At 38.5% G+C, this 26,735-nt stretch overlaps 1 protein-coding gene across 1 annotated transcript; it reads right to left on the bottom strand.

Annotated features, from left to right (window-relative positions):
- Positions 1-268: 268 nt before the first annotated feature.
- On the bottom strand, positions 269-26,144 carry CILK1 (ciliogenesis associated kinase 1). Its single transcript, XM_070954820.1, has 14 exons — positions 26,055-26,144; positions 23,364-23,636; positions 22,790-22,844; positions 21,728-21,849; positions 18,988-19,067; positions 17,777-17,909; positions 15,697-15,868; positions 12,026-12,193; positions 10,783-11,085; positions 8,157-8,344; positions 6,576-6,718; positions 5,107-5,235; positions 4,088-4,216; positions 269-1,656 (listed from the first exon to the last, which is right to left on the bottom strand). The coding sequence occupies exons 2-14, from the start codon at positions 23,462-23,464 to the stop codon at positions 1,502-1,504; spliced, it is 1,878 nt and encodes a 625-aa protein (XP_070810921.1). The 5' UTR covers positions 23,465-23,636; positions 26,055-26,144; the 3' UTR covers positions 269-1,501.
- Between the last annotated feature and the right edge of the window lie 591 nt (positions 26,145-26,735).

Below are 26,735 nucleotides of genomic sequence, written 5' to 3'. Positions count from 1 at the left end.
CTGTAACTTTTATTACCTTTTTCCATCCCAAAGCTCCAAGATTTCCACTTCTGATGTACCAAAAAAAAAAAAAAAAAAACCAGAAAAAAACAACCCCAACCCCCTATGTTGATTTCTAGAAGGGATGAAATTTACTTCTAAATACTCTAAAAATCAGCAATGTCAACTTATTCCTGAAAGTAAGACTTTAATTATATGAAATAAATTTTTTTACTCACTTTATACTGAAGCAACAAAATTGCATTTGGGCAAAAGGAAAGCTAAGGAATTAAAAATAAAATGTAGGCTATGAATATATAAAAATCTTCAACTCTGATGCTGCCGCTGGTACTTATTTTAATACTTTATACTTCATTATATTACTGTACAAACCCAGCTTTGTCATATTTAATATTGCTTTAAATAGTTTCCAAGACTTACTACCCTACAAAACATATTGCTCGCAACTGAAGCAGGATCCCCTATAATAAATTTAGTTTTCACTGTGAAACGAGGCTAGTGTTAAGTATGAAATGGCATGGGGTCCAAATGCGACCATCTTAGTACATGACTACTTTAATATTTCACTGCCATTAACAATGAGCAGAATCATGTTGTAATGCTTATGGTGAATTATACCAACCAGTAACTTTAGAATTCCATAGAGCAGAGATCTTCAAACTTGGCAGCTTTAAGACTTCTGGACTTCAACTCCCAGAATTCTCTAGCCAGCTATGCTATGAAGTCCACAAGTCTTAAAGCTGCCAAGTTTGAAGACCTCTGCCATAGAGATATGATACTCTGACCAAATACTGTTCAAAATATAATTAAAGAACATACTTCTTTCCCTGCCAAAAGTACATTTTACCATCTATATCCTAAAATTATACAACTGGGGGGTGGGGTCAAGATTGTGCTCTGTTGATTTTATACACTGGCCTAATAATTCCCAGTCATGTAAAAACAAAATGCCCATCTCATATTTTACTACAGAAAAGTGAAGCTTTGTACCATCACTGTGGCTATTCCATTATGGAGTTAGAGAAGAAGGTAGCTACTCAGTGGATTATTTGCCCAGCATACCATATTCAGAAACTTAACTTATAGAATATTTGGTAAATGTCGTTACAGTATGAACCGTATCGTAATTATATTAAATACTGCCTTATTGCTACATTTATTCGTTTATATAAAATGTGGTCAAAAAAGAAAAGAAAAAATCCTTTTCTTTCTAAAAATGTGAATTTTAAAAGTTATTTAGAAAAGCCCCCAGAACAAAAAAATTCCACAATTCTATGCTGATATACAAATGTGCATTGGTCCTATGAAAATAAATGCCTCAATCATAAAATAAGAACAATACAAAAGTTACACAACTTTGCATTCAAATACATACAACTAAAAAGTAAACTCTCTTAAAAGGTCCTGAAATGTCACAGTCATAGAAAAAATGGACAGAAGAAATGTTACAGGAGACTGGATGTTTAGCCAATGTCATGGAAGGCATGCTCCATCCCATCATTCAGCGGTGAGCAGCATATTTTGAAGACCAGTCAATCCTTCCATGCACTGGTTGAACAGGAGGTGGGGCCGGCAGCAACCCTGGTGTGCTTTTCATAGATATGTTAAATGATGGCCTCACAATATGAGCTCTGATAGTCTTCATGGAACTGTAATCTACAAATAAAGAAGAAGAGCATGAAAAAGAAGGAGCAAGTCAAGGTGACAGTCAGACACGGAACTCGGATTAAAGCATCCTATTTCAAATTAAAGCACTGGATTCAGAATTCTGCGAATAGAAGACACGGTTGGATCTTGGTTCATCCAAAATCTATTCAGATTTTGCCACTGTTTTTCCCAAATAAAATATAGTTGGGAGGGGTGATGTTCTATATCAGAATAGGGAACGGTAGGAAAGAGTTCCTCTCCTAATAACAATTTAATCAACAGGCAAGCAAAATGCTGTCTTTTTAATTATAAAAACTACAATGGCCAAGTTCTAGTTTGCCTAGAAAGACGTCGGCAACAGCAGGCGGGATCACCAGGCTGAATACCAGTAAGAAGTGTTACTGAAACGTCTGCAGGATTTAAGTCATTCTGATCCCCACCATTACCAGTTTTCTGAATGGGATACTTCTAAAAGATCCCTGAACCAAGACCTTAAAGGCATTCTTAGTTTGATTGAGTTCATTGTGTACTTTCTTCCTAATAATTCTGGTGTTGATAGCTCTGTAGGCATCCCATTACACAGGTGTTGGTCACAGAGGTGTTAGCCCTGTGAGGTAGTCCAGACAAGAAGCACAACCAGTAGTAACAGCACTATCTTTATTGTAAGGTTACATTAAGCAAAATCTTGCAATCTCCTATTGTTGTAGTCTCTGGAAAAGGTCCCTCCTGAAATGCTTCTCATGGTGTTTTTTTTTCCACCTGCAGACTGAGCTGCTGGTTATCAGACTGGGCTGGGGGGGGTCTTCCTTTTGCCGCTTAAGGTCATTCCCACATACCATCACAATAGGGCAGAACCAACATGCCCATAAGACAGACTCTTCTCAGCTAAATAAATAATCACCATCAATCACTTGAAATAATGGTCCTAAAATAGGACCATCCATCCAGGACCAGAGCAGGGATAATCCTCCCAATGAATGAACCTCACTTCCCTAAAAGGAAACAGTTGGGCAATGAAACATCTACCCCCCAAAAGCCAAGCTCAAGAGAAATTCAACAATGCAATAGCTGTGTAAGGTTTCCACATAGCTTAATCCATATATTTTTCTTCAAACTAAACTAAAATCTCTCCACTGAATCTTTCAATTTATTCTGTGCAGCTCCCAGAGGTGAGTTTTAAAAAACAAAAACACATTCCTTACACCTCTGCTTCAAAAAGCCCCTCCCTACTCCCCCCCCCCCCAAATGACAATCTCTGGTTAACATACAATAACTTATCAACAAAGGAGAATATTTGTAGCCCAGGGTTGAAATAAGAGGTCTTTGGTGCTTTCGGAGCTTGGTTGTTTTCTTGCAGATATTTCATTATCAAAACTAGGTAACATCATCAATGCTAGGATCATCAGATAGTGATGATATTACCTTGTTTGGATAATGAAATGTCTGCAAATAAATAACCAAGGTCAAAGAACACCAAGGACCTTTCATACTATAACTTATTCTATTAGTAGTACCCATAGTCATAAGGAGAGCATAGTCATAAGGAGAGCATAAGGCAGAAGCCTCTTTTGCCTTATGAAGACTTATTTGGGCATTGTCTAAGCAGTCTTTGCTACTGTAAGAACTAGAAATGTTCTAAAAAAGAGAAAGAAAAACCAAGATGAATTCCCAAGTTCCAAGTATAGAAAAAGCACTGGTCATATTCAAGAGCACACTTCTCTACTGAAGAAGAGAACATTTTCTGATTAGTTATGTTTTCCTGATTCTTGGTTTTGTTCTTTTGCTATTTACTTGTTTGTTGAATGTTAATCCCAGTTTATCTAAATTTTAATACATAACATTCAAATGAGACAATAAAAATCCCTAAAAAGGAAACAGTAAGACCAGAACATATATTCTCCAGCAGTCAACACCCAGATAAGCAGGGATTAACACCTGACAAACAGTCAAGCTAAAAGCAGTGCCCTTATCAAGGAACTATCAAGGATAAAACCAACCCCCAACAACATTGGCAGAGCAAGCCCCATACTCATTATCACTGCTAGTGGGGTAATGAAACACCTGCAAGCAAACAACCAAGCTCAGAGACCACTTAGCACTCCACCATTCAACTCTGAGCTACGGATATCCTCTTTTACTGGAAGAGAACATTATGTAGAACAGTGCAAGGCACAATAGAGCATACAATATAAGCATCTATATTTCTTGTTGTTTTTGACTGTCCAACACAAAAAGTCAAAAGTTTCCAAAAGAAAAGATCCTTTCAAAGCAGTTACTTATTAACATGAGGTTTGCCTGGCTGGTTGCCCAATTAACATCGAGTTGAAGCCCAAGAAGCTGTGAACTGTGAGGATTTCTCAAACGAAATGCCAGAGTTTCTAGAGCGGTGGCTTTACTATCATAGTGCATATCATCATTTCCAGAGGGAAACAGAGCTTACGAGAAGATGAATCTGCAGGAGACGGATCAAGAATTGGTGCCAACTGCACTCTCTGGCCAGCAGAGCCAACTTCTTTTTTCAGAAAGGAAGGGACATAAGCACCCAGTAGGCCACTTGATCCTGTGCAATCTAAAATAAATTACAAAAAGAAAGGGGATGCATCAATGCAGAAGGTCAAGATAAACATTCCTTAGCCACCATACACCATTTGCAATTGATTCTTTAAAAGTAACATCAGTTAATGCCTAATCCAAATATGTTAGACACCGGCATTTAATTAACATAACTTCAAATGCAAACATTATTTCAATCAGCATAATAAGCCCCAATTTTATATATATTTTGAGCTATATTTTAAGGGTCTTGTTTTAATAACCTATGGGGAAAAATACCCATGCCATCAATCTCTAAAGAAGGGGTGTCAAACTGGTGGCCCGCTGGCCAGATGTGTCATGCGCAGGCCACGCCTACCCCAGCTCCACAAAGGGGGGAAATGTCGCGACACATCACATGACAGCAATGCAGCAAGTTTGACACCCATGCTCTAAAGGAACACTATCCCCACTACTTTCGTTAAAAATGATGCTTATTGGAAGCTGTTATCCTTGTAATAAACCTCGGTCCATATGAAATGATGCCATAACGGTAGCTTCATTTCTCTGATAAGGTTACATAAAGCAGCAACCTGAATGAAATATAATACACTAGCAATGGGCCAAGATTGTACTATAGCCAGCAGACTTTCTGAACTGACAGTGAAAGGCATACTGTTAATTTTAAAAAGGAGTGATTTTTTTTTGTCATAATAATCTTAAAGGTCCAATTCATAGGAAATCAAAAACTGTAATTCTATTCAGAATTATTAGGAAGAAAGTACACAATGAACTCAGTCAAACTAAGAATGCCTTTAAGGTCTTGGTTCAGGGATCTTTTAGAAGTATCCCATTCAGAAAACTGGTAATGGTGGGGATCAGAATGACTTTAGTAAATCCTGCAGATATTTCAGTAACACTTCTTACTAGTATTCAGCCTGGTGATCCCGCCTGCCGTTGCCGACGTCTTTCTAGGCAAACTAGAACTTGGCCATGGATTTGGTAGGACAGAATCTTTGCTTGAACTAGATACCAAATTATTTCTTGGACTTATTCCTAAGGTCAAAACAAGACAGCTGTTAAAATGCCACAGATATATTATATATTAATATATCTTTTTCTCTTCTATTTCTGTGCTATTGTAATTCCCAACTAACTTATTTGCCAAATGTTACTGCTGATTGGTGCTGATTATTCTTTTCAGAATAAGAATATTCTTAGAAGTTTGTTTCTTCTTAGAAGGAATCTAGACATTTGGACAGTTAATCAGTATGTGGCTTTAGAGAAAAGAAAAAAGAGATGCTGGAATAATGAAGAAATGGCAAAGTGGACTGCTCAGAGATAACATTGTGTCACTTTACTTAGTTAATTTAAACAGCTGGATGGTGCAAATATATTGTGAAAACTGACTACTAATTAGCACAAAAGATCTTTCTTTGGCATTCTTAGTTTTCAACCAGATGATGACTTCCCAATGTCCTCCTGAGTTTCAACACAAAACCACAAGTTTGCATTCTGTCTAGTTATGATAGATACACCATTTAGTTTGGATATCACCATTGCTTTGTCTGAAAAGCTGTTTGATTGCAGTTGCTGACCCTATAGAGCAAGGTGACCAACCTTCCGCCAGCTAATTATTGTAGGCTTTTGTTTATTTTATTTTATATTTTTGAAGGATGCGGTTAAGAGCCACAATGAAAGAAGAGATCATTGTCTGATTAGAGGGGAGAATTATTTTGCTTGCTTTTGGGTGTGTTAAGGCAACAAAAGTTGACATCCCTTTAAAATGCTTTCTACCAAAAACTGATGGGAAATTCAGTTTCTGTTTGCTGCTTTGGTGGTATATTTTCTGGAAGTGACAGAAAGGCTAATGTTGCCTGCCTCTTTTGCAAGCTATATTTTGACAATTTACAAAGGGGGGAAATAATTTGTGATACATTTCAAGTTTTAGACAAGACCAATTTATGTTGAACTTTGAAACTCAACAGTTTGAGCAACTTGCTCCTTTGAAATCTGGCATAATTCACAGGATTTCTGTGAAAGTAAACCAGCTACTATCAAAAAATAGACTGAGCTCTGTGGAGGAAGGATGGCCTAAGTAATCATACAGTTCATAAACTGAATAGAATTTAATCTTGGAAAATATTGTCCGCAAAGCCCACAATAAAGATACTGCTTTCACATGGTAGAACAAATTTATAACATTTTGAAAAGTCAGCCGTTTAGAATATCTGCTGCTATTTGGACACATGAGCAAAGGAAACAAAAACAAGTATTTACACAAGCAATTTGAGGTTGTGAATTCATATGGTACTCCTCCCCCTCCCAATCTAAATGCCATTTCTTATGAAATATTACAGTAAAGATTATGGTTTGGGTTTGCTTGTTTTACTAACCAGGTAAATACCTAGAATGTTTCAAGTAATGTTGTTTGGCTGCAGAAACTTGGCATGTTGGCATGTCCTGTTGAAGATAGGAAGGTGCACTGTTTCCTGTCCCTATGCAGGCTGAAGATTTCAGATCCAAAATACTTTCAAATCTGTAACCAAAAACAAATAACCCACTTCAGACGCTCACAATACACCCCTCTATATCAATTCACATGTTTTTTTTTTCCCCTGACCAAAAGAAGGTTCAACTGAATCGTTCCAGGGCTGCTGTTGTGGGGGGAAAACAGAAGAAGGAAGGAGTATTGGTATGGTTGCTGCCTTGATTTGATTTGATTTGATTTGATTTGATTACATTTCTATACCGCCCTTCTCCCGAAGGACTCAGGGCAGTGTAAAGCCATATTAAAACAAACCCATCACAAAAATTAAAAACCGTTAAAATAAATTAAAGCAATTTACCCTTAGCTAAAACCCCTTGAAAACCAATTTAAACCCTTTAATTTATTCGGTCAGGCTCGCTTGATTGAACAATAGAGTATTCAGAGCACGACGGAAGGCGCGGAGGTTGGGGATCCTTCTTATATCCGGGGGCAGCTCATTCCATAGGGCAGGAGCCCCCACAGAGAAGGCTCTCACCCTGGGGGTCGCCAGCCGACATTGCTTGGCCGACGGCACCTTGAGGAGGCCCTCTCTGTGAGAGCGTATCAGACGGTGGGAGGCATTCGGTGGTAGAAGGCGGTCCTGCCTTGAGTTGCATATAAAATAAAAGGTGGGATAAAAATCTAAAACGAAAACTAAAGGTTCAGTGCAAATTCCAACACACGTTTTCTGATGCTCGAATACCAAAAGGAACTACATCCTAAAATGATTAATTAAGGTCACATAGAAAAAGAGACATAATGTTCGAATAACTTTTGCCCTGCTCCACCACATACTTGTTATGCAAGTACAGGAGTCTCCAGTGAAGGAAATAGGCACATAATTAGTGATGTGTCGATTAGTGATGTGTCTTAATAGACACGTCACTAAGTTGTTCTTCTCTGAGAGTAAGCTCCATTAAACCAATTTGGATACATTTCTAAATAAATATGTGAACAAACAGCTAGATAGCTATTGAACAGTCTGAATAGCTATTGATGAGGCAGTTTTACCTTAACATCAAGAGATCTTTGTATGTTAATTGAGCAAAATCACCACATGACACACAAATGCATATTTACACAGGATACTGAAAATGTGATTTTGTGCTCTGTAGGAGTACAAACTGGTTGCACACATGGTGACAATACAATTTGTGCATTCATATTTCCAAAGAAAAGGATATTACTAAGTTCAACTTTTAATTGATCTTACATTAAGCAGGAATGGAATATAGCCTATAAAATCAGGGAGGAGCTATATGCAGCCCTACAAGGATGTCTGAACTTCCTATCAGCTCTAGCCAACATGGCTAATAGTCCTCCATCATCAGAGAAGCCATATGTTGCCCATCCTTATTTTTAAAATATATCATTAGGATAGGAATGGCTGGCTGGCTGGGGAATTCTGGGAGTTGAAGTCCAAATACACAGGAATTCAAAAGCTTACCTACAAAGAGCATCATCACTCTGCCCTTTGTTTTTAAAATCCATTCTGCTGAGGGAAGACTTCCTAGCACTCTCTTCCACAGTATCCCACTCCTCAGAACTTTTTAGTGTTCCAGTAATGTGGCCCCATTTATGTCGGTTCTTTGGTTTGAGATCACCGTTGGCTTCTTCTGTGGCAATGGAGGTTCTCTGTCAAAATAAAAAATATGCCAGAGTTTAAACTGCTTTGTAAATGAAAGGAAATTGGGGGTTACTCTCTGTGAGCATGTGATCGGCTTCCAGTTGTGATTTCTCATTCTCCTATAGCTGCTGGAGTCTGATCCCATGGTCAGTTCCTTCTCTTGGTCTACTTCCTTCTCAAAAATGAAGATATTGCAATGATAGGAAAGCAGTGATTCAGACAGAATGCAATGTACACACAAAACAGATATGCATAATTTATTCCAATCACAGAAAGCTTCTCCAACAGAAAAAAGCTTAGCTAGATAGACAGGTTTGTTACAAGATAAAGTATCCCACAGGTGTGCGTTGCAAAGAATAGAACATCATTTGAAATGGCAACAATAGTTAATATTGGATCAGATATGAAGCAGCATGAAAACAAAACCTATAAAAGAAGGTTAAAAACAGTAAACAAAGTTGGGTACAAAAGCAGCCACCACAAAAACTAAATAAAATTATCTCATACATAGATTTTTTTTATATTTCTCTTTTGTATGCTCTTATTTTTAGTAATATTTGTGTAGTGGTTTTGCAAATAACAATGAAAAAGTCATGTCTATAGAAAAATCCTACTGGAAATAAAAAGGAAGACACAAAAAATAAACACAAAAAAGGGTTTGTGAAGTAGAAGATAAAGTGGGACAGGAGGATGAGAAAGATTCTGATTTGGATTGAGGAGACAAAGTACAATCTTGTCAGTGTTTCTATCGTATTAATAGTTCTCTAGTTCCCGTGTGATGGAGAAGTAGAATTGTATTCAATCCTTCCTAGTTAGCATGTATAAATAACAACTGTATGAATGCAAAATGAATGCTATGAATAGTGCAATCTGTACCACAGGTAAAATCTTTGGAACGGATCATAAAGTTTGGACATGCCCACAGTAAACTTTGATTTAGGGATGCTTTTTCAAATGTTTCCCTCATGTACTGGCACTAGATAAATCTGAAAGGATCAAAGCATGTGAGCTGAGAAGAAACATACAGGTAGTCCTTGACTTACAACCCTAATTGAGCCCCAAATATTGGTGGTAAATTGTGATGGTTGTAAAGCAGATCACCACACAGCTAGGTCCAATTTTACGACTTTCATTGTGGTGGTCATTAAGCAAACCTATCGTTCGCTACGGTTTTTGATAGAAACTAAGAGTAAATGCTGGTTTCGAGGGAAAAAAAGCTAACATAAATCACAATCATCTGATTTGGGGTGCTGCAAGCAGCTATGAATGGGTGGGGGGGCAGATATCAAAGTTTAAATCCAGATCAGTAGTCCCTTTTGGGGGGGGGGGAGTTCTGTTGTAACTTTGAACTATTTCTAATCTATACATTCATGGTGATTTACACATCAGAAACCAAACCGAGGCAATATAGTTTTAATTGTTGGAACATAGTCTCAAATAGCTGCTTCACAACTGTTTTCATTAAAATTAGGCATCCTTTGACCATTTAAGGATTACACACATTATCTCAGCAACTGAACTGAGCAGAAACTTTATTGTTTGTAATGGTGTAGCTCAGTAATCAATACCCTTCAACATAGTGAAGTTCACTCCACTTGATCTGTAGTAATTCAACTCTAATGCACTACAACTCATCTTCTGATAGGTGGTTCCCAAGACTGCTCTAGAATAGCCTCTGAGCAACTGCATACTGCCTGCTGATGGAGTGCTAAGTGTGGCGAGAGCAGATCCCCCAAGGACAAAGGCAAACTCCTGGTGAAAATGGAAGTCTCCAAGTAACCAACCTCTTCTTCCCCCTCTACTTCCTCAAAGCAACCTGATGAGGGGAGCTAGTCTGAGGGAAAGTAATAGAGTGAGAGAACAAAGTGAGGTACTAATACCACTCTATAAAGCCTTAGTAAGACTATACCTAGAATACTGCATCCAGTTTTGGTCACCACGCTATAAAAAAGATGTTGAGACTCTAGAAAAAGTGCAGAGAAGAGCAACCAGGATGATTAGGGGACTGGAGACTAAAACGTATGAAGAACGGTTACAGGAACTGGGCATGGCTAATCTAGTGAAGAGAAGGACCAGAGAAGACATGATAGCAGTGTTCCAATATTTGGGGGGCTGCCACAGAGAGGAAGGGGTCACACTATTTTCCAAAGCAACTGTAGGCCAGACAAGGAATAATGGATGGAAACTGAACAGGGAGAGATTTAACCTGGAAATAAGGAGAAATTTTCTGACAGTGAGAACAATCAACCAGTGCCTTTGGAAGTTGTGGGAGCTTCATCGCTTGAGACTTTCAAGAAGAGATTGGACCACCATTTGTCAGAAATGGTGTGGGGTCTCCTGCTTGGGCGGGGGGTTGGACTAGATGACCTACAAGGTCCCTTACAACTCTGTTAATCTGTAATAATTGCACCTGTTTTAAAAATGCAAAGCGTTCAAAGCTTCTTACCTGTAGAGAAATCTTGGCGTGAATTTCTGGGAAGACTACCTGACTTGGCTTGGCTTCCTTTAAGTGGTCCCTCACTGATGAGTCTGCTTTGTGTGGGTAGGTCAGGGATTGGGAGGAATGGCTCTGCGGACAGGGTCTCAATGAGAGGCCACTTTGTGCTTTAGGTGGGGGTGCTGCTGGCGGAATGGGCTTAAGGTGGCTTTGGCCTTTCTCAAGAAGGTCTCGCTGTTGCTTTCCCAGCTCCCGAATACACTGAGAAGGGCCCAGGGCGTGGCCAACTTGGAAATAAGGATATCGAAGTGCCTAAAATCCAAGGGAAAAATTCATTATTCAGTGAAGAAGGCCAAGCAATCAAACAAGCATGCTCAGTCAGGTAGCAAACCTCATCGTATGTTTTCAGAAAACGAGATGCTGTGTTAATGTAACAACTGCATGAAGAACTGAAGAATATGTTGTAACAGTAGCAGCAACAGCACATATATTTTAGAGCAGAGTTCTCCAACGTGTCCGGCTTTGTGGACTGGCAAGGGGGGAGAGGGGATGGTTCTGCACAAGAGGCCAGCAAGCACACTCGTGCGCAGCTCCATTTGCACGAGCAGCGTGCATGCATGAATGCCTCTCACTTAAATGGAGTGTGCAGTTGCCTGCTCTCGTGCAAGTGAGAATGAGTGTGCACGCTTGCCAGCCGTTTCCGCAGCCTGTTTGCAAACTCCTCATGGTCCACTAATGGGCAATGTTCCAAGGTTGTGTACCCCTGCAGTAGAGATTTGTGCCCACCCTGCATAGTAAGGACATTGATTTAGGGCTTGTAGCAAAAGGAAATCAACAAAGATTAGAAGCAGTAACAGGAAAAACTATTCTGCATATTCTCCTTTTTTTTTTTTTTTTATTTGATTTATATGCCGCCCTTCTCCGAAGACTCAGGGCGGCTTACAATGTGCTCAGCAATAGCCTTCATCCTTTTGTATATTTATACAAAGTCAGCTTATTGCCCCCACAAACTGGGTCCTCATTTCACCTACCTTAGAAAGGATGGAAGGCTGAGTCAACCTTGAGCCTTGGCGAGATTCGACCCCTGCAGTAATTGCAGGCAGCTGGTCTTAATAAGCTTAATAACAGGGTGCCTTAAACTCCTGTACTACCAAGGCTCTTTTTGATGGTTCCTTCAGTTTTGAGGGAGAAAATGTGCTATGCTATCAACAAGTATTATCTATAAAGAGCTGCTAATAAAAGAATATCAAACCTGACTGGCAGTTGGCCGCTTTTTTGGGTCCCATTGCAGCATGTCTCTCATGAGCTGGATGGCCTCACTGCTGGCATTAGGGATGAGGGTCTTTAGGTTATTTGGTACACACTGGGGCCACCGGAAATTCATGGTTCCTGCGAGCTGGTAGCCTTCGGGCCAATCGTTCTGAAAAGGGTTAAAGAGGACTGATATTAAGGGAACATTTGTAATATTATTGCAGCCTTACATGCATATTATAGGTAATCCTCAACTTGTGACGGCTGGATTTATTAGGACTGCAATTTTCATTGCTAAGTGATGTAGTTGTAAAACTGACTGCATCACTTTAGTAAAGGCAATGCCTGCAATCTGGGTTGATATTGTTAATCACATCTCACTGTTGGTAGGCGAGACAACTTCCTGCTGGCTTTCCACAAGCAGTGAGTTGGGAAGCCAGCAGGAAATTGCAAGTCCCAGACTGGAAGACAGATAAGTTGCTGCTGTTGGGTGGGGATGGGAGTGAGGAGGTGCGTTGGCGGTATTGTGAGAGGTGGGGAGGGTGTACAAGAGTTTGAGGGGTGCATGAAAGGTACAGCATGATGCATGAGGGTGCAGTGTGGGTCAGGAAAGTGTGAGACAGTAGACAAGAGGCACAGTGTGGATTAGGGAGGATGCACAAGAGGAATGGCATGGGTTGGAGAGGGTGAGCAGCGGTTCAGCATGAGTCAGATGTGCAGGGATGTGGTGCAGGTTGTGGAAGGAATGTGAAGGCATACAAGTGGCTGACATGGCATGGGCATACAGGGGCTGAGAGATGGCTTGCAGATAGGGGAGACTTGTGGCCTTCCCTGCTGGCTTCTATTTAAGCAGCTGTCAGTCGGCCACCTGTTGTCAATTGTGTGCCTTATTAAAAGTTAGCTTGTTGTTAATAAAGAGCTGTGTTACGCCGTCCTGCTTTGTTCTCCGAATAGAACAGCTTCATACAGCACCAGTACATACAGTACAGTATACAAATGGCTAACAGTCAAGACCCCAGCAAGAAGAAAGAAATATGAAACCAGTTTTAAACTTAAAGTTGTAAACTTTGCCATGGAACATAATAACTGTGCTGCTGCAAGACAATATGGAGTAACAGAAAAGATGGTTCGGGACTGGAAAGCAAATGTAAAAGCATTAAAGAGTATGCCAAGGGGTAAGTGTGCATTAAGAAGAGGCACCTCACATTGGTCAGAACTCGAAAAACATGTAGCAGACATGGTGAATGAGCATCGCCAAAACGGTTATGTAGTGACACGAAATAAAATACGTTTGTTTGCACTTCAGTGGGCCAAATCTAACCCAGATCACAGCAACAGATTTAAGGCCACTGTATCCTGGTGTACTAGATTCTTGGAAAGGCATAATATGGTACTGAGGCAAAAGACGAAAATTGCACAAAAATTACCTGTAGATCTTGATGCCAAAGTAAATAGTTTCCATCGATACGTAATACAACAGTGCAATAAACATGGCTATGCGTTAAGTAGTATCGGAAATATGGATGAAACTCCAATGAATTTTGATATGATTGGAAATAAAACTGTCCATCCAAAAGGTGAAAAAACAATTTTAATTAAAACAACAGGACATGAGAAGTCCAGTTTTACAGTGGTACTAGCATGCACAGCTGATGGCTCCAAACTGAGACCAATGATTATTTTTAAAAGAAAAACAATGCTGAAACTCAAGTTCCCTGTTGGTTCTTTTGTACATGTGAATGAAAAAGGCTGGATGGATGAAGAAGGGGTAAAGCTATGGCTTGATAATGTATGGAGCAGGCGACCAAGTGGACTTATTCAAAAACGTAGTCTACTGGTGTGGGATATGTTCAGGGCTCATTTAACTCCCAACACCAAGCAAAGGCTTGCAAGAATAAACACAGATGCGGCAGTTATTCCTGCATGATTGACATCGTTGGTACAGCCACTGGATGTGTGCCTAAACAAGCCATTTAAAGATTGCAATCGAGAACAGTGGAATGAGTGGATGGTTAGCGGCGAAAAGTCATTCACAAAAGGAAGAAACATGCATGCTCCACAGTTGGATGTTTTGTGCAAGTTTGTCATAAAAGCCTGGAATGATATTGATGCAGAAACAGTAATCAAGTCTTTCAAGAAGTGTGGCATATCAAATTCATTAGATGGTATGGAGGACGACTACTTGTGGCAAGATGAAGAGGAAGCCGAAGCTGAGACCACACCATCTGATACGGAATTAGATCCATACGATGACTGCCTTACAAATGTATCACAAGATGTCATTGATGTACTTATGATATCAGATGATGAACAAAAAATAGCTTGCAGTTATGATGGGCGTTGCTGACTCGCCAGGGACTTGCCTGGCACTTGCCCTCTATTGTTTGTTATCTTCCTCCTATCATCATCAGTTCCAGTTTGGTTGACAGCTTAGAAAACAAACAGCATGGCAGCTCCCATGGGTTTATTGTCTTATCCTTCCTTTCAGCTTTAGAGTGAATTAGGAAAAGTTTAATCCAATTGCACTGTTTTATGTTTACATGTTTGATGACAAACAGCCTTATGTTTATAAGTGACAGTTTTCCTGCTAAGTACCTGCATGTCATAAGCATTTGAATTAAAATTACCATATTGAAATCAAATCTGATGTTTTTTAATTTTTATTTGGTGTGCGTTGGAAGAGGGGTAGTCTTATACGGCGAGTATAGCCCAAACCCTATATTTTAACAGGAAAAGTAGGGTGTCGTCTTATACGCCCAGTCGTCTTATACGCCGGAAAATACGGTAGTTGGAGGAGAAGAACAAAGGTACAATGCAATTCACCTTAAGAGTGGACCAATTATTGTAGTATGATCAACTGGATCTATACTACAACAAAAGATACCTCATCTAAGCTTGACTGAACACTAAGGGAAAGACAGATGAGTATCCTTCAATCATCCAAATTTTCTTGTCCTACAGCTTTCATCTTCCCTAACTCTGGGACACATTATCTTTGAAAATGTTTTTGCTGATGAAAATTTGATTGATTGTACTCCAATGTACAATATCATATCAAATTATGCATACACAATATTGTACAAGTCTATGTATACTACAGGTATATATCACCTCATCCTTCTGTCATTTGAAATCCATTCTTGGCATACTTGAGTTTTCAAAGTGGGGATTTTGTCAGATGAAGGAAGCCTTATCTTTGTAGCAATTCAACTACACATATATGAAGAAAACATATACACAGTGGTGAAAGAATATTATGCCTGGAATTTCTTGCTGGGAAACAATGAATAGCCCAGAAGTTACCGGGGGGGAGGGGGAGGGGGGAGAGTTATAGGAACTATAATGGGAAATAATCTTAAAAACAAACAAAGAATAATAATAAAGACAAATATGAGCAATCTAGGCATATCTTCTTCCCAAGTGCTAAGTCCCACTGAGCTCACTTAGTTTCAAGTAAATATACACATGATCAAGAGATATATGCTATCTTGTGTTCTTCATACAGTGTGCCATTGTTTAGCTGTTGATAATATAAACCTGGAGTCATTTTAATTGTCTATCTGATATCAACACAGCATAATGGGACCTGTAATGCACTGAGAGAAAGACAAAATCCATATTCAGGCCTGCAATATTCCATATGCAACAAAGGCCCAGATCTCATTTAGATACCTTTTTCGGTGTTCCCAGCACTTGGCAAATTTTGAAAATAGTATCAATTTCACTGCTCCCGGGAAAGAGTGGCCTGAGGGTATAAACTTCTGCCATGATGCAACCAACAGCCCAGATATCAATGGGAGAACTGTAGTTAGTGGACCTCAAGAGCACTTCAGGAGCTCTGTACCTGAAAGCCAAAAATAAGCAAAACAGTGGTGTTTTTTTTTTAAATGAACTATAGTAATTAAATAAGCTGCTAATACAGGACTCAGACATTGTGAGGGTTCAGTTGTCACTGCCCACTCCTTTCTCAGGGTAAGACTCTATAGCAATTACACTGAGATGCACCTTAAGTGTTCTATCAGGGCTCATGAGTTTGCTTATCTCATTGGATTGCCTTTTACATATACTGCGTTAAGCTATTCACTGGAGTCACCCACAGTTCTTATCTATCAAGGTATTAAAACAGGATTTATGAAAAGACTATATATGGTTCATGCATTGTGCTAAGCCCAAACTGGTCAAATTGGATGACGGTTGTGCAATGTTGGACTCAGTTGGACTCAGTTTCATGATTCAGTCTGTGGTGTAAAACTAAACAACAGTGGTTTATTCAATAAACCACACTTAAGCAAAACATAGCTTAAGACAATGAATGAACACAGCCTTTGAAGTTGTATAACACAAAGTACTCATGAATCACTATGCATCTGTATTTGTTTAATCATCCTTAATTTTCATATAGTCATGAGGAAAATCTATGGGGTCTCTAAGAGTCAAACACAACTTGATGACACATATTAATTAATCAATTCCATGTAACCTGGCTGAAATAAAACAAGTGGAGCCAATTGGTAGCTTTCAAGTTACGGCCAGTTGGCTAATGACTGTTCAAAGTTATGACAGACTTACCTGAGGCCTACTTACGACCCAGAGTTGAAGTTCTAATTGTCACCCTCCCCTGGTCATATAACCAAATTTCAGGGGCCTTGCAACTGGGCTGCATTTACTACTGTTTGTAGTGCCCTGCAGTCACATGACTGCATTGTGCTACAGTTTTGGCCAAAACTGGCATTTACTTTGTTTTTAGCAAAATTGTGCCCAGAGTAAACCACTGGTTCGCTTAACAACCATAGCATTCACTTAACCATAGCAAAACAAGTCACGACTTACAACTGTGATGGACAGGCACCATTATGGTTGTAAGTTGAGGACGATCTGTACAAATGTGGAGCAGGTATAAAATGCCTTGGATTCGCTACAAGTTAATAAACGTATCTCTATTGAAAATGCTGAAGCCCCTATACGAAGTCAAGAAAATCTTGTTGCTGAAAGAATCTTCAAAATTTTCTCCATACAGAGAAACACTATTCCCATCTACAATTGCAAAATACTGTAGTTATGCAAAACTCAGGAAGCTCTGTCCAAACAAGCAATTCCATGAACAGAGGAGCTTCATCACTGCTAAAGTGATTGGTCTACTCTTCATTCATTTCAAGATGTGCCGCAAAGATCTCTGCCAATAAAATTCCATCATGCCATTTACACAGATAATGCCAGTTTTATTCCAGATAAAATGGCAGCTGTTTCAAATGTACTACAGTTAAGCTAAGAACGTATGGGCAGAGCTCTCAAGAACAGCTTAACATCATGTGATTAGAGACATCGAGCCGATTTTGAATTAGTGAAGTCATGACATGGACGTGTTTCTATTCGGTCTACCTTTTCTCTTTATAGCCAACCAATTCAGCTGGGCCTCCTGATCCTCCATGTAATGAGGGCCTAGAGCAGGGTTTCTTAACCTTAGCAACTTTAAGACATGTGGACTTCGACTCCCAGAATTCCCTAGCCAGCCATGGGGAATTCTAGGAGGTGGAAGTCCATGCATCTTAAAAGTTGTCATGGTTGGGAAGCCCTGCATTAGAGAGATTGATACAGAAAGGAGTGCTCTTTTTTTATCAGCCCTGTTGCATATGCTCAAAGCTGGATTCAACTTCATTATTTACCTAACAGATACAAAAAAGAAAATTCAAATAGAAGTGTCAATAATTATTGCTAATAATCCAACTAATAAGCCTCTAACTTAAGTATTTACCACCGTGTCGAAACATAGTCTGTATAGGGAGGTCTGGATCTAATTTCACGTGCAAGTCCAAAATCTGCTATTTTCACAAGTTCTGGTCCCATGCAAAGGAGATTCTCAGGTTTTAAGTCCCTATGAAAAAAACCTGTGTGAAAAGACAAACACTGGTTAGGCTTTTCTCTCATCCTTCTGCTTAGTTTTCACCTTATAGTTTTTAAATTAGAAAAAAAAGTTATTTGGTTGTGCTTTAAGTTTGGAGGTAAAGATCAGAACAAAAATCTTACTAAACAAAAGTAAGCATGAAAATTAGTATTTCTGAATAGAAAGCAAAAATAGTTACATTGACTATATATAGACTCCATAAGGACAGCTGAAGAAAAAAATGATGCTTTTGAAATGTGGTGCTGGAGAAGACTCTTGAGAGTCCCTTGGACTGCAAGGAGATCAAATCAATCAATCCTGAGGGACCTCAACCCTGACTGTTCTTTAGGACAGATACTGATGCTGAAGGTCAAATATTTGGCCACCCAATGAGAAGAGAGGACTCCTGGAAAAAAATTCTGATGTTGGGGAAGATGGAAGACAAAAGGAGAAGGGGACAGCAGAGGATGAGATAGTGTCATCGATGCAGTGGGCATGAGATCAGGCAAATTCCGGAAGACAGGGGAGAACAGGGGCCCCTGGTGTGCTATGGTCCATGGGATTGCAAAGAGTTGGACACAACGTAGTGACTGGACAACAACAAAAATCATAAACTGAAATATTCCTGGGTTTTATGGATAAAATATTTAAAATTTGGAATGATACTAACATGGTGTTACTGTTATAGCCTGAAACAATAATAGCAACACAACTTGCTATATATTCTCCCGTTGAAATATCCTGACTTAAAAATGAGAACACTGTTGGGATTATCAACTCTTAATCCTTTTATATGATAGATCAGTTTAATAAAAGAACAGATGTAAATAACACATTTTATATCAGTGCAGCACTATGTCAGCTGACCTGAAATCAGTTCCTTTGGTTTCTATGGGATTCAGAATTATCATTAAGAAGTAACAATTTATTTAACAACAGGGCTTTTCAGAAAACCTTGATGATAATATTGTTTAGTTCCCTGAATGCAAACAAGAAGTTTCTGTCCACATATATCTGAGACATTCCTTCTGTGTTATACATACAGACGCAGAGAACCACCCAATTTGTCATTTAAATCTTACCGTGTTTATGTATGAATGCAAGGCCTTGAAGAATCTGATACATAATATTCCTAACAGTGGACTCTGGAAACAATTTGTTCCTGTAAAGCAGAAACAGAACTCAAAAGTTAATATTCACATATGAGGTTTTTTATCGGCAGTCGTTTCCGAAGTGCAGATATAATGGGAGGCTATAAACAGATCAGAATACAAGCAAATTAGCTCAGACATTCTGAAATCGTTTGGTTCTGGAGCAAGTCCTCTTCTATTTATTTACAGATAATCCTCAATTTACAACAGTTTGCTTAGTGACCATTTGAAGTTACAGAGGCACTGAAAAAAAGTGACTTATTACTATTTTTTACACTTACAAAGTGTTGCAGCATCCCCATGGTTACATGATTTACATTCAGATGTTTGACAACTGGTTCACATTTATGAGGGCTGCAGTGCCCTGGGATCACTTTTTGAAACTTTCTGACAAGCCAAGTGAATGGGGAAGCCAGATTTACTTAACTGTTGTGTTACTGACTTAACAACTGCAGTTATTCACTTAACCAATGTGGCAAGAAAAGTCTTAAATGGGACAAAACTCACTTAACACAATTCTCAATTAGCAACATAAATTTTGGGCTCAATTGTGGTTGTAAATTGAGGACTACCTGTATTTAGGACACTCACATGTAGCTTTACTGTTATTGATGTCATATAAGCAACTGAGAAAAAGATTCTCACAGTAACTTACTCAGCTTCAGAACAAGGGCTTCAGGGCCTGGTGGCTCAGCAGACTGATAGCATTGTGATTAACACCTGTCTGCAATTACTGTAAGTTCGAATCTCACCAGGCTCAAGGTAGACTCAGCCTTCCATCCTTTCTAAGGTAGGTAAATTGAGGACCCAGTTTGTGGGGGCAATAAGCTGACTTTGTATAAATATACAAAAGTATGAAGGCTATTGCTTAACGCATTGTAAGCCGCCCTGAGTCTCTGGAGAAGGGCGGCATATAAATCAAATTAAAAAAAAAAAAACAAGGATGCAAATGCCATGCTAGTCAGAGTGCCAGCCTACTGGTTGAGCATTGGCATTAGCTCTTAGTATCCTTGGGCACGTGGTGAAGTTAAAGCAGAACCCATTGTTGCTGTATGCCCAATAAATAAATAAATAAATATCCCTCCTCTGGACTCCAAGGATGATGGAAAACTGAAATGGTGGTTCAACCCAGCTGTTGCTATTTCTCAGAAATGCTAACTTAAAGAGCCTTGGTAGTACAGTGGTTTAATGCTGTAATTAACACAGCTGCCTGCAATTTCTGCAGGTTCAAATCTTACCAGGCTCAAGGTTGACTCAGCCTTCCATCCTTTCTAAGGTAGGTTAAATGAGGACCCAGTTTGTGGGGGCAATAAGCTGACTTTGTATAAATATACAAAAGCATGAAGGCTATTGCTTAACGCATTGTAAGCCGCCCTGAGTCTCCGGAGAAGGGCGGCATATAAATCAAATAAATAAATAAATAAATAAATAAATAAATAAATAAATAAATAAGTAAACCCCAAGAATACCATTGTGCCTTGGTTACATGAAGTATCAGATCTATTACAGTTGGTCACAGTTAGCCAGATGATTAGACTGGATTTGACATTCTTGTCTACTTATTGACTCCTTTCCAAGGATCTGGATAGGCAGATGTTGTTTAATATTATTAAAGGTATCTTTGCAAGATGTCAGCTGTTTCAAGTAAAACTGTCTTTTGCAACTGACTGATGGTGATTTTGTCAATGCCAATGGTATCAAGTGGTACTCCAGATGTTTTGGGATTGCACCCAAGGTGCCCATTTTACTATTGATACTACTACCTTTGCTTTCTTTTGCCACAGTCATTCTACTTCCGTTTGCAGGTTTTTGTATTTTGTGATTCTGCTCCAGTTCTTTATCTGCTATTCTGCTGTCTCCAGGTAATGCAGCGTCTATAATCCAGACTCTTTGGTCTTTCTTATCAACAATTGCTAAGTTTGGGATGTTGTGTGACAGATGCTTGTCTGCTTGAATTCTAAAGTCCCAGATTATTTTAGTCCCTTTATTTTGTATAATTTTGTCTATTTTGTAGACCAACTAATTCTTACTTGCAGGCAAATGATATTTTTTGCAGATATTCCAGTGCACCACTATTGATTCTTTGTCATCATGTTTGTAATCAGTCTGTGTGACCTTGCAGCAGCTAACTAGATGGTCTATTATTTCAACTTCTTTGCAGAGGCGGCATTTGTTGTATATAAAATATATATTTGATGATGAAGAAGTTTGACTTCAATTTTTATTATGTTATCACAGCTTTTATATCTATATCTACTATATATGCTTTCCATTTTTATTGTTTCAGAAATATTAAATTTTAGGATTTTAATGTTTTAATGATGTAAGCCACACAGCATTGTTTCGATATGAGATGGGCAGCAAATAAATTTAACAAATAAACAAGCAGTTTTCACTAAGTAATTCTCCAGCAGAAAGCATAGCTGAGAACTCGTAGTAGTGGAAAGCTAAACTTCTCATTCTATCTTCTAACCTAATGCTTTTGCTGATCCTTGTACTAGTTGTTTCTTACATGCCTTCAGAGCGCTACAAATTATCATTCTTATCTTCCTTTGCCTAAGTGCAGAGAGCTATTGGGAGTTTTAGTTTAATAACATCTGGGAAGCCAAATGATCTCTCCCTCTTTCTTAGGTTATGCCATTGAACTGTGTCTGTGAGAAAAACAACATACCTTTCTTTCATTAACTGATAAAGGTTTTCTTTCATATACTCAAATACAAAGTACAGATTATCATTTTCTCTGATAACTTCTTTTAGTTTCACTACGTTGGCATGGTTAAGTTTCTTCAAGGACTGGGGAAAAAAAAACAGAAAACAATTACAGACATTGTGACACAGCAGACTTCAAGATAAGAGACAATGAATCTTTGTTCTAGAAATGTAATTTAAGATGCAGCTAAATTTAAATATGACCCCATTCAACAAACAAAATACATCTCTAGAACTAGATGTATGCAGTGCCCCAGTCTTTCAAGTTGTGTGCTGATGGTAAGTCGCACAACTCACTTTTCAGCACCAAGGAAGCCAATTTCTTTACAGAGATCTTCATGTAGCGAAATGCAACATCTAACCATAAGCTTTTGATTAACACTCCTTCCAGCTCTGAAAAAGGCAGTATGAACACTGCAGTTTCAGGTTCTTTCTTCCACATCTTCCCATTATACTTACAATAGATTTTCACAATTGTTTTGTTATTTAGATGCTTACATGCCAGCTGCTGGGCAATGGATATGTCAGTCAGTTTCACAACAGTCTTAGAAGGCCTGTCAATAGATCTCCCTTTTCATAGCTAGAGAAGGACCAAGCATGTTACCAAACTTGCCTCCGTTTGTAAAACAGCTCTGATCTGAAGAGCAAAATAACTTCAAAGTAATACTAGAAAAAGTGACATGGACATGGTCTCACTGGAGATGAAAACCCTTGTATAGCTACTGTGGTTTTTTTAGCACTAATTTCCTGTTGCCTTTTCTATCAACTACTGATTGCCCAAATCAAATGTCTGTTTATAACAGTCACCACCTACAATTTAAATGTAGCACTAAACTTTTACCTTTGAAGTAGTCTCAAGAAAGCCTGTTTAGCTTTCTTGCATCATTTATAAACACAAACAACATAGGTCTGTCTTACTTTCAGGAAAAAAAAGGTTTTAGAAAAACAAAGTGTAGGTTACAATATTACACAGCTGATTTAAAACTGAAACTCCTTCAGGGAATCAGAAGGAAGTGTAAAGTACCTTGACTTCACGAAGATTCATGCATTCCTCCCAGGAATAAAATTTTCTCTTCATTCTGCAAAAGGAATAAGAACTCTATTATTGGGCACAATTTGTGCTCCAGTTCCATTGTGACATAAGACTGGAGAAATAAATTCAAAGCCACAACAACCAAAAATCTACAAACTCATTCTGTACCTCTATGCTTTTTTTTTTTTTGGTTGTTTCTCAAACATTTGTTTTCATTTTCTAACATGAAAAGAATTTTCAAAAGCAGATTTTTGTGTAATATGAAAATCTAATTATGTAAGGGGGAAACAGTCAAAAAGCTATTTTGTATTCCCAAGTGGTTGAAAATCAGTCTCAAGGTTAGTACAATTGAAAATCTGAGTTTTTATTTAGTGGTTTCAAAATAAATGAAATACTAATTTTTCCCAACTAAAGGATCAACTTTGCCTTTGAAAAGTTGAAGCAATATCCTTGTGTTAGAACAAGTTTGAACCACAATCTTCAAAAATATGAACATGTGTCATTATCTGATGCTCAAATGTGATATGTAGGGTTAAAAGGACAGCAATTCAGAAAGGTCCCTTACCTCTTAATGGCAATCAGCTCTCCTGATTCAATACTTCTTCCTAGGAGGACAGAGCCGTATGTCCCATCTCCCAGCTGTTTGATAGTTGTGTATCGATTCATGACAGGGATCCTCCAGAAGGCAATCTCATTTCAGTCCTTGGCATTCTCTTTGCTGTGGATGAAGCATTTCCCCTCAGAGTGAAGCCAGTTTTTCTAATGGCAGCACAACCCCAAAGTATCCAGGATTTTGTGAATGTTGCCAAGTTCATATTTTCAGGGATTCTCTTTTGGTCTGTGAAAATACAGAGAAATTGTCATCACTTTGCATGCCTTACAGTATGAAGGCTCATACAGTATTTTTCTTGATGGTTACCATCTGAATTCTTTTGAGTCTGCTAAATAGAAGAATCAAGCTATAGCCAACCCTTGAATAAGAGTGTATGGTAAAAGGCTCACACAGCCTAGTCAGATCTTCCTAGTAATACAGTAGATATATTCTTCTAGCTCTTCTCTAGAGTAGCAGTTTTCTATCTCTCCCACTCTTCTGTCAAAGAGTCTATATATTTAAGAGACTTATATGGGTACAATAATCCTCTGTGGTTCACAGAAAAAGCAACACAACAGAAAAGAATAAACCTAACACCATAACTATACCTCATGGCATCCCAAATGCAACACTCTTATACATTTGTTGAGCTCATTGTAGGCAATTGCCTTGAGGAAGAGGCAGCACTTCACAGCCTACTGAAAGAGCAGAGGCCTAGTCAGAAAGGAGGCTAATTCCACAGGGAAGGGGCAACTATATAGAAGGGGTACCTCTTAGGTCGCTCTAGATGACAACAGTTAAGAGAAGAGACTTGACGTACACACACCCTATTTGACATGGTGGGATGGGCAAGACCTCAGGGAGAGGGAATTGATTCACAAATAATTTGGTCCTGTGCCATTCAAGGTTTATCAAAGGTGATAATCAATGCCTTGAATTGCATCCAGAAAGAAATTAGAAGCCAGGGTAGCTTGCACTGAGGAGTATAATACAGGTAGCCCTCGACTTACAACCATTCATTTAGTGACCATTCAAAGTTACAATGGCACTGCACTGAAAAAAGAGACTTATGACTGTTTTTCACTTATGACAGTTGCAGCATCCCCATGATCATGTGATCACCTTTTGCAACCTTCTGACAAGCAAAGTGAATGGGGAAACCAGATTCACTTAATAACCATATTACTAACGTTAAAAACTGCAGTGATTCACTTAACAACTCTAGCAAGAAAGATAATAAAATGGGGGCAAAATACACTTAAGAAATGTCTTGCTTAGGAATGAAAATTATGGGCTCAATTGTGGTGGTTAGTTGAGAACTACAGTACCTGTATAGACAAATAAACTGTACAGATATGAAGACAAAAAGGCATTTTCCCCCAAGGAAAAATGTATATATTTACATGCATTCTGGCATTTGTAAATTATGGTTTTTATTATAAAAAACTACAAAAATACTTTGGACTATGATCTTGATCACCATAGGTGCAAAACACATACATAATTAATAAATCAGAAAATTGTGATAATTCAAACAAGACTTGAGGTGGTGTTTCACTAAATTGCCCAAATCAAAAGAACATCAAATCTCACAAAAATGAAAGTGGTAGGCATTGCATCTAATTTCTTCCACATTCTTTTACTGATTTCCAATTATGAAAGGAGTGGAATCAAATGAAAAGGGATATATTTACATATATCCAAACCTCTTCCAGTTCTGAATCAGCAAAGAATCTGGGGTCTCTTAGAAATTTGGCAAATGCAGACTATCTCAGTCCATCTTCTACAGAACCATCGCTTCCTTTTTGACCCTTCTGATGACATCAGCCTTTCCTGACACTGGAAGAAACCAATCTCAGTGGCTAATAGTGGTTGGAGTTCTTTCCCAATCCCTGGAAGAAGAAATGGATGACTTTCAAAAGCTATCCTAGGATTATGAAGTCACAAATTTGGGCCACAACTCTAGAAATTGTAGGAGGATTGTTTAATATTCAAAGTATAGGAGGTAACACCTCCTATAACTCTTTTTTAAATAACATTTGTTAAAAGAATAGAAATTATGGCAGATCAAATTGCTTAATAACCATTATCTCTTATTCTTGGAAAACTGCATTTATCATTAAACAAAGATTTATATTCTGAAAGTTCATCCAGTGATATATCTAGTCTAGTAACAAAAGAAGCATTTGTATTAACAGATCAGTAGCAAATTAATATATTTAAAGATTGCAATTGTTTAAAAGCAGTAGCTTTAGAATCTTTCTATTAATAGAAATCTAATCCAAATTAGCCAAATTTCGTACGTGAAAAACTTCAATTTAGCAAATAAATCCCCTTTTAACTATTTATACACACACACACACACATCCCACAGTTTCCATTTCCAATTTATTAGTCAAGCCCAGCGACATAACGCAATCTCAATAATTTTGAGCATAAACAAAGGCTGGAGGATTAACTTGAGCTTCTGAAGCCCCAAATCTATCATATCTGGAGGATGATGTAAACAAGCTTACATCAGTGCTCCAGATGAAGTCTATTAGTTCTACAGCACATGCAGCCTCCACATTTAGAAGGTTGCAACGGCTACAATTAAGGAATTCATCCTCAAGAAAGAAAGAAAACATGAGCGTCGGTAACTGGAATCTCAAAGATTATACAAACCGTGCTAAGAGAAGCTGTGAATTCTTCCATCAGAGGGAAAACAAAGCTGAGAAGGATTCAGTGCATTCAGATGGGTAACGACAATATTTCCGCCCAAGAGAAAAATGCATACACAAAAGGAAAATACAGCCACATTGGAGAACAACCAGGAGCTTTCTCTGGTGAAAGCAACTCAGCAGCTCCCCCATATGGACTTTCATTAAATCTGCATGGAGATCGGTGTAATTCCCTGCCACCCCCCACCCCCCTTGAGAAACAGTGAACTCAATTTAAGTTTGATCTAGAAGTACGGTCTGTGAAAATTCTCCACTTGTTTTCAAAGGGGGGTGGTGGTGGTAATCTCCAGTATATAAGTGGGAAAAGGCCTTACCACATATACAGAATAGTATATATTTATCAGTGAGTTACTGCAGGTACCATAATGCAGATTTGAACTCAACCCAGTTTTTAAATACAGATTTAAGGCTCGGTACCCATTCTTTACCGATATGCATTTTACCATTGCACAGACCTGGAATAAACTGTATTCTGTGCTATGAACATTGATATCACCAGCAATTTACATAACTTTTTATAGGTTTAGGAACATGGGATAAATCACAAACAGGGTAGGAACTGAAATCTAAGAAAGACACCAAACAAGAAGATTAGCGTCAAAAATTATTATCAAAAATTATTATG

This window comes from Pituophis catenifer, unplaced genomic scaffold, assembly GCF_029215685.1.
Source record: "Pituophis catenifer annectens isolate HBS135680 unplaced genomic scaffold, rPitCat1.0.hap2 SCAF_1, whole genome shotgun sequence".
Taxonomy (NCBI): domain Eukaryota; kingdom Metazoa; phylum Chordata; class Lepidosauria; order Squamata; family Colubridae; genus Pituophis; species Pituophis catenifer.
Note: the sequence above shows the minus strand (reverse complement) of the source record. Positions and strands in the feature narration are given on the sequence as shown.

Bases quoted from the DNA above. Each gene is read 5' to 3' on its own strand.
- CILK1 (XM_070954820.1), bottom strand. From the start codon at position 23,464: ATGAATCGATACACAACTATCAAACAGCTGGGAGATGGGACATACGGC. The intron at 15,869-17,776 runs GTAAATACTTAA...TTTGGCTTTCAG, and splicing joins GACTATGTTTCGACACGGTG to GTACAGAGCTCCTGAAGTGC. The intron at 4,217-5,106 runs GTAAGAAGTGTT...AATTTATTTTAG, and splicing joins GATCACCAGGCTGAATACTA to ATTGCACAGGATCAAGTGGC.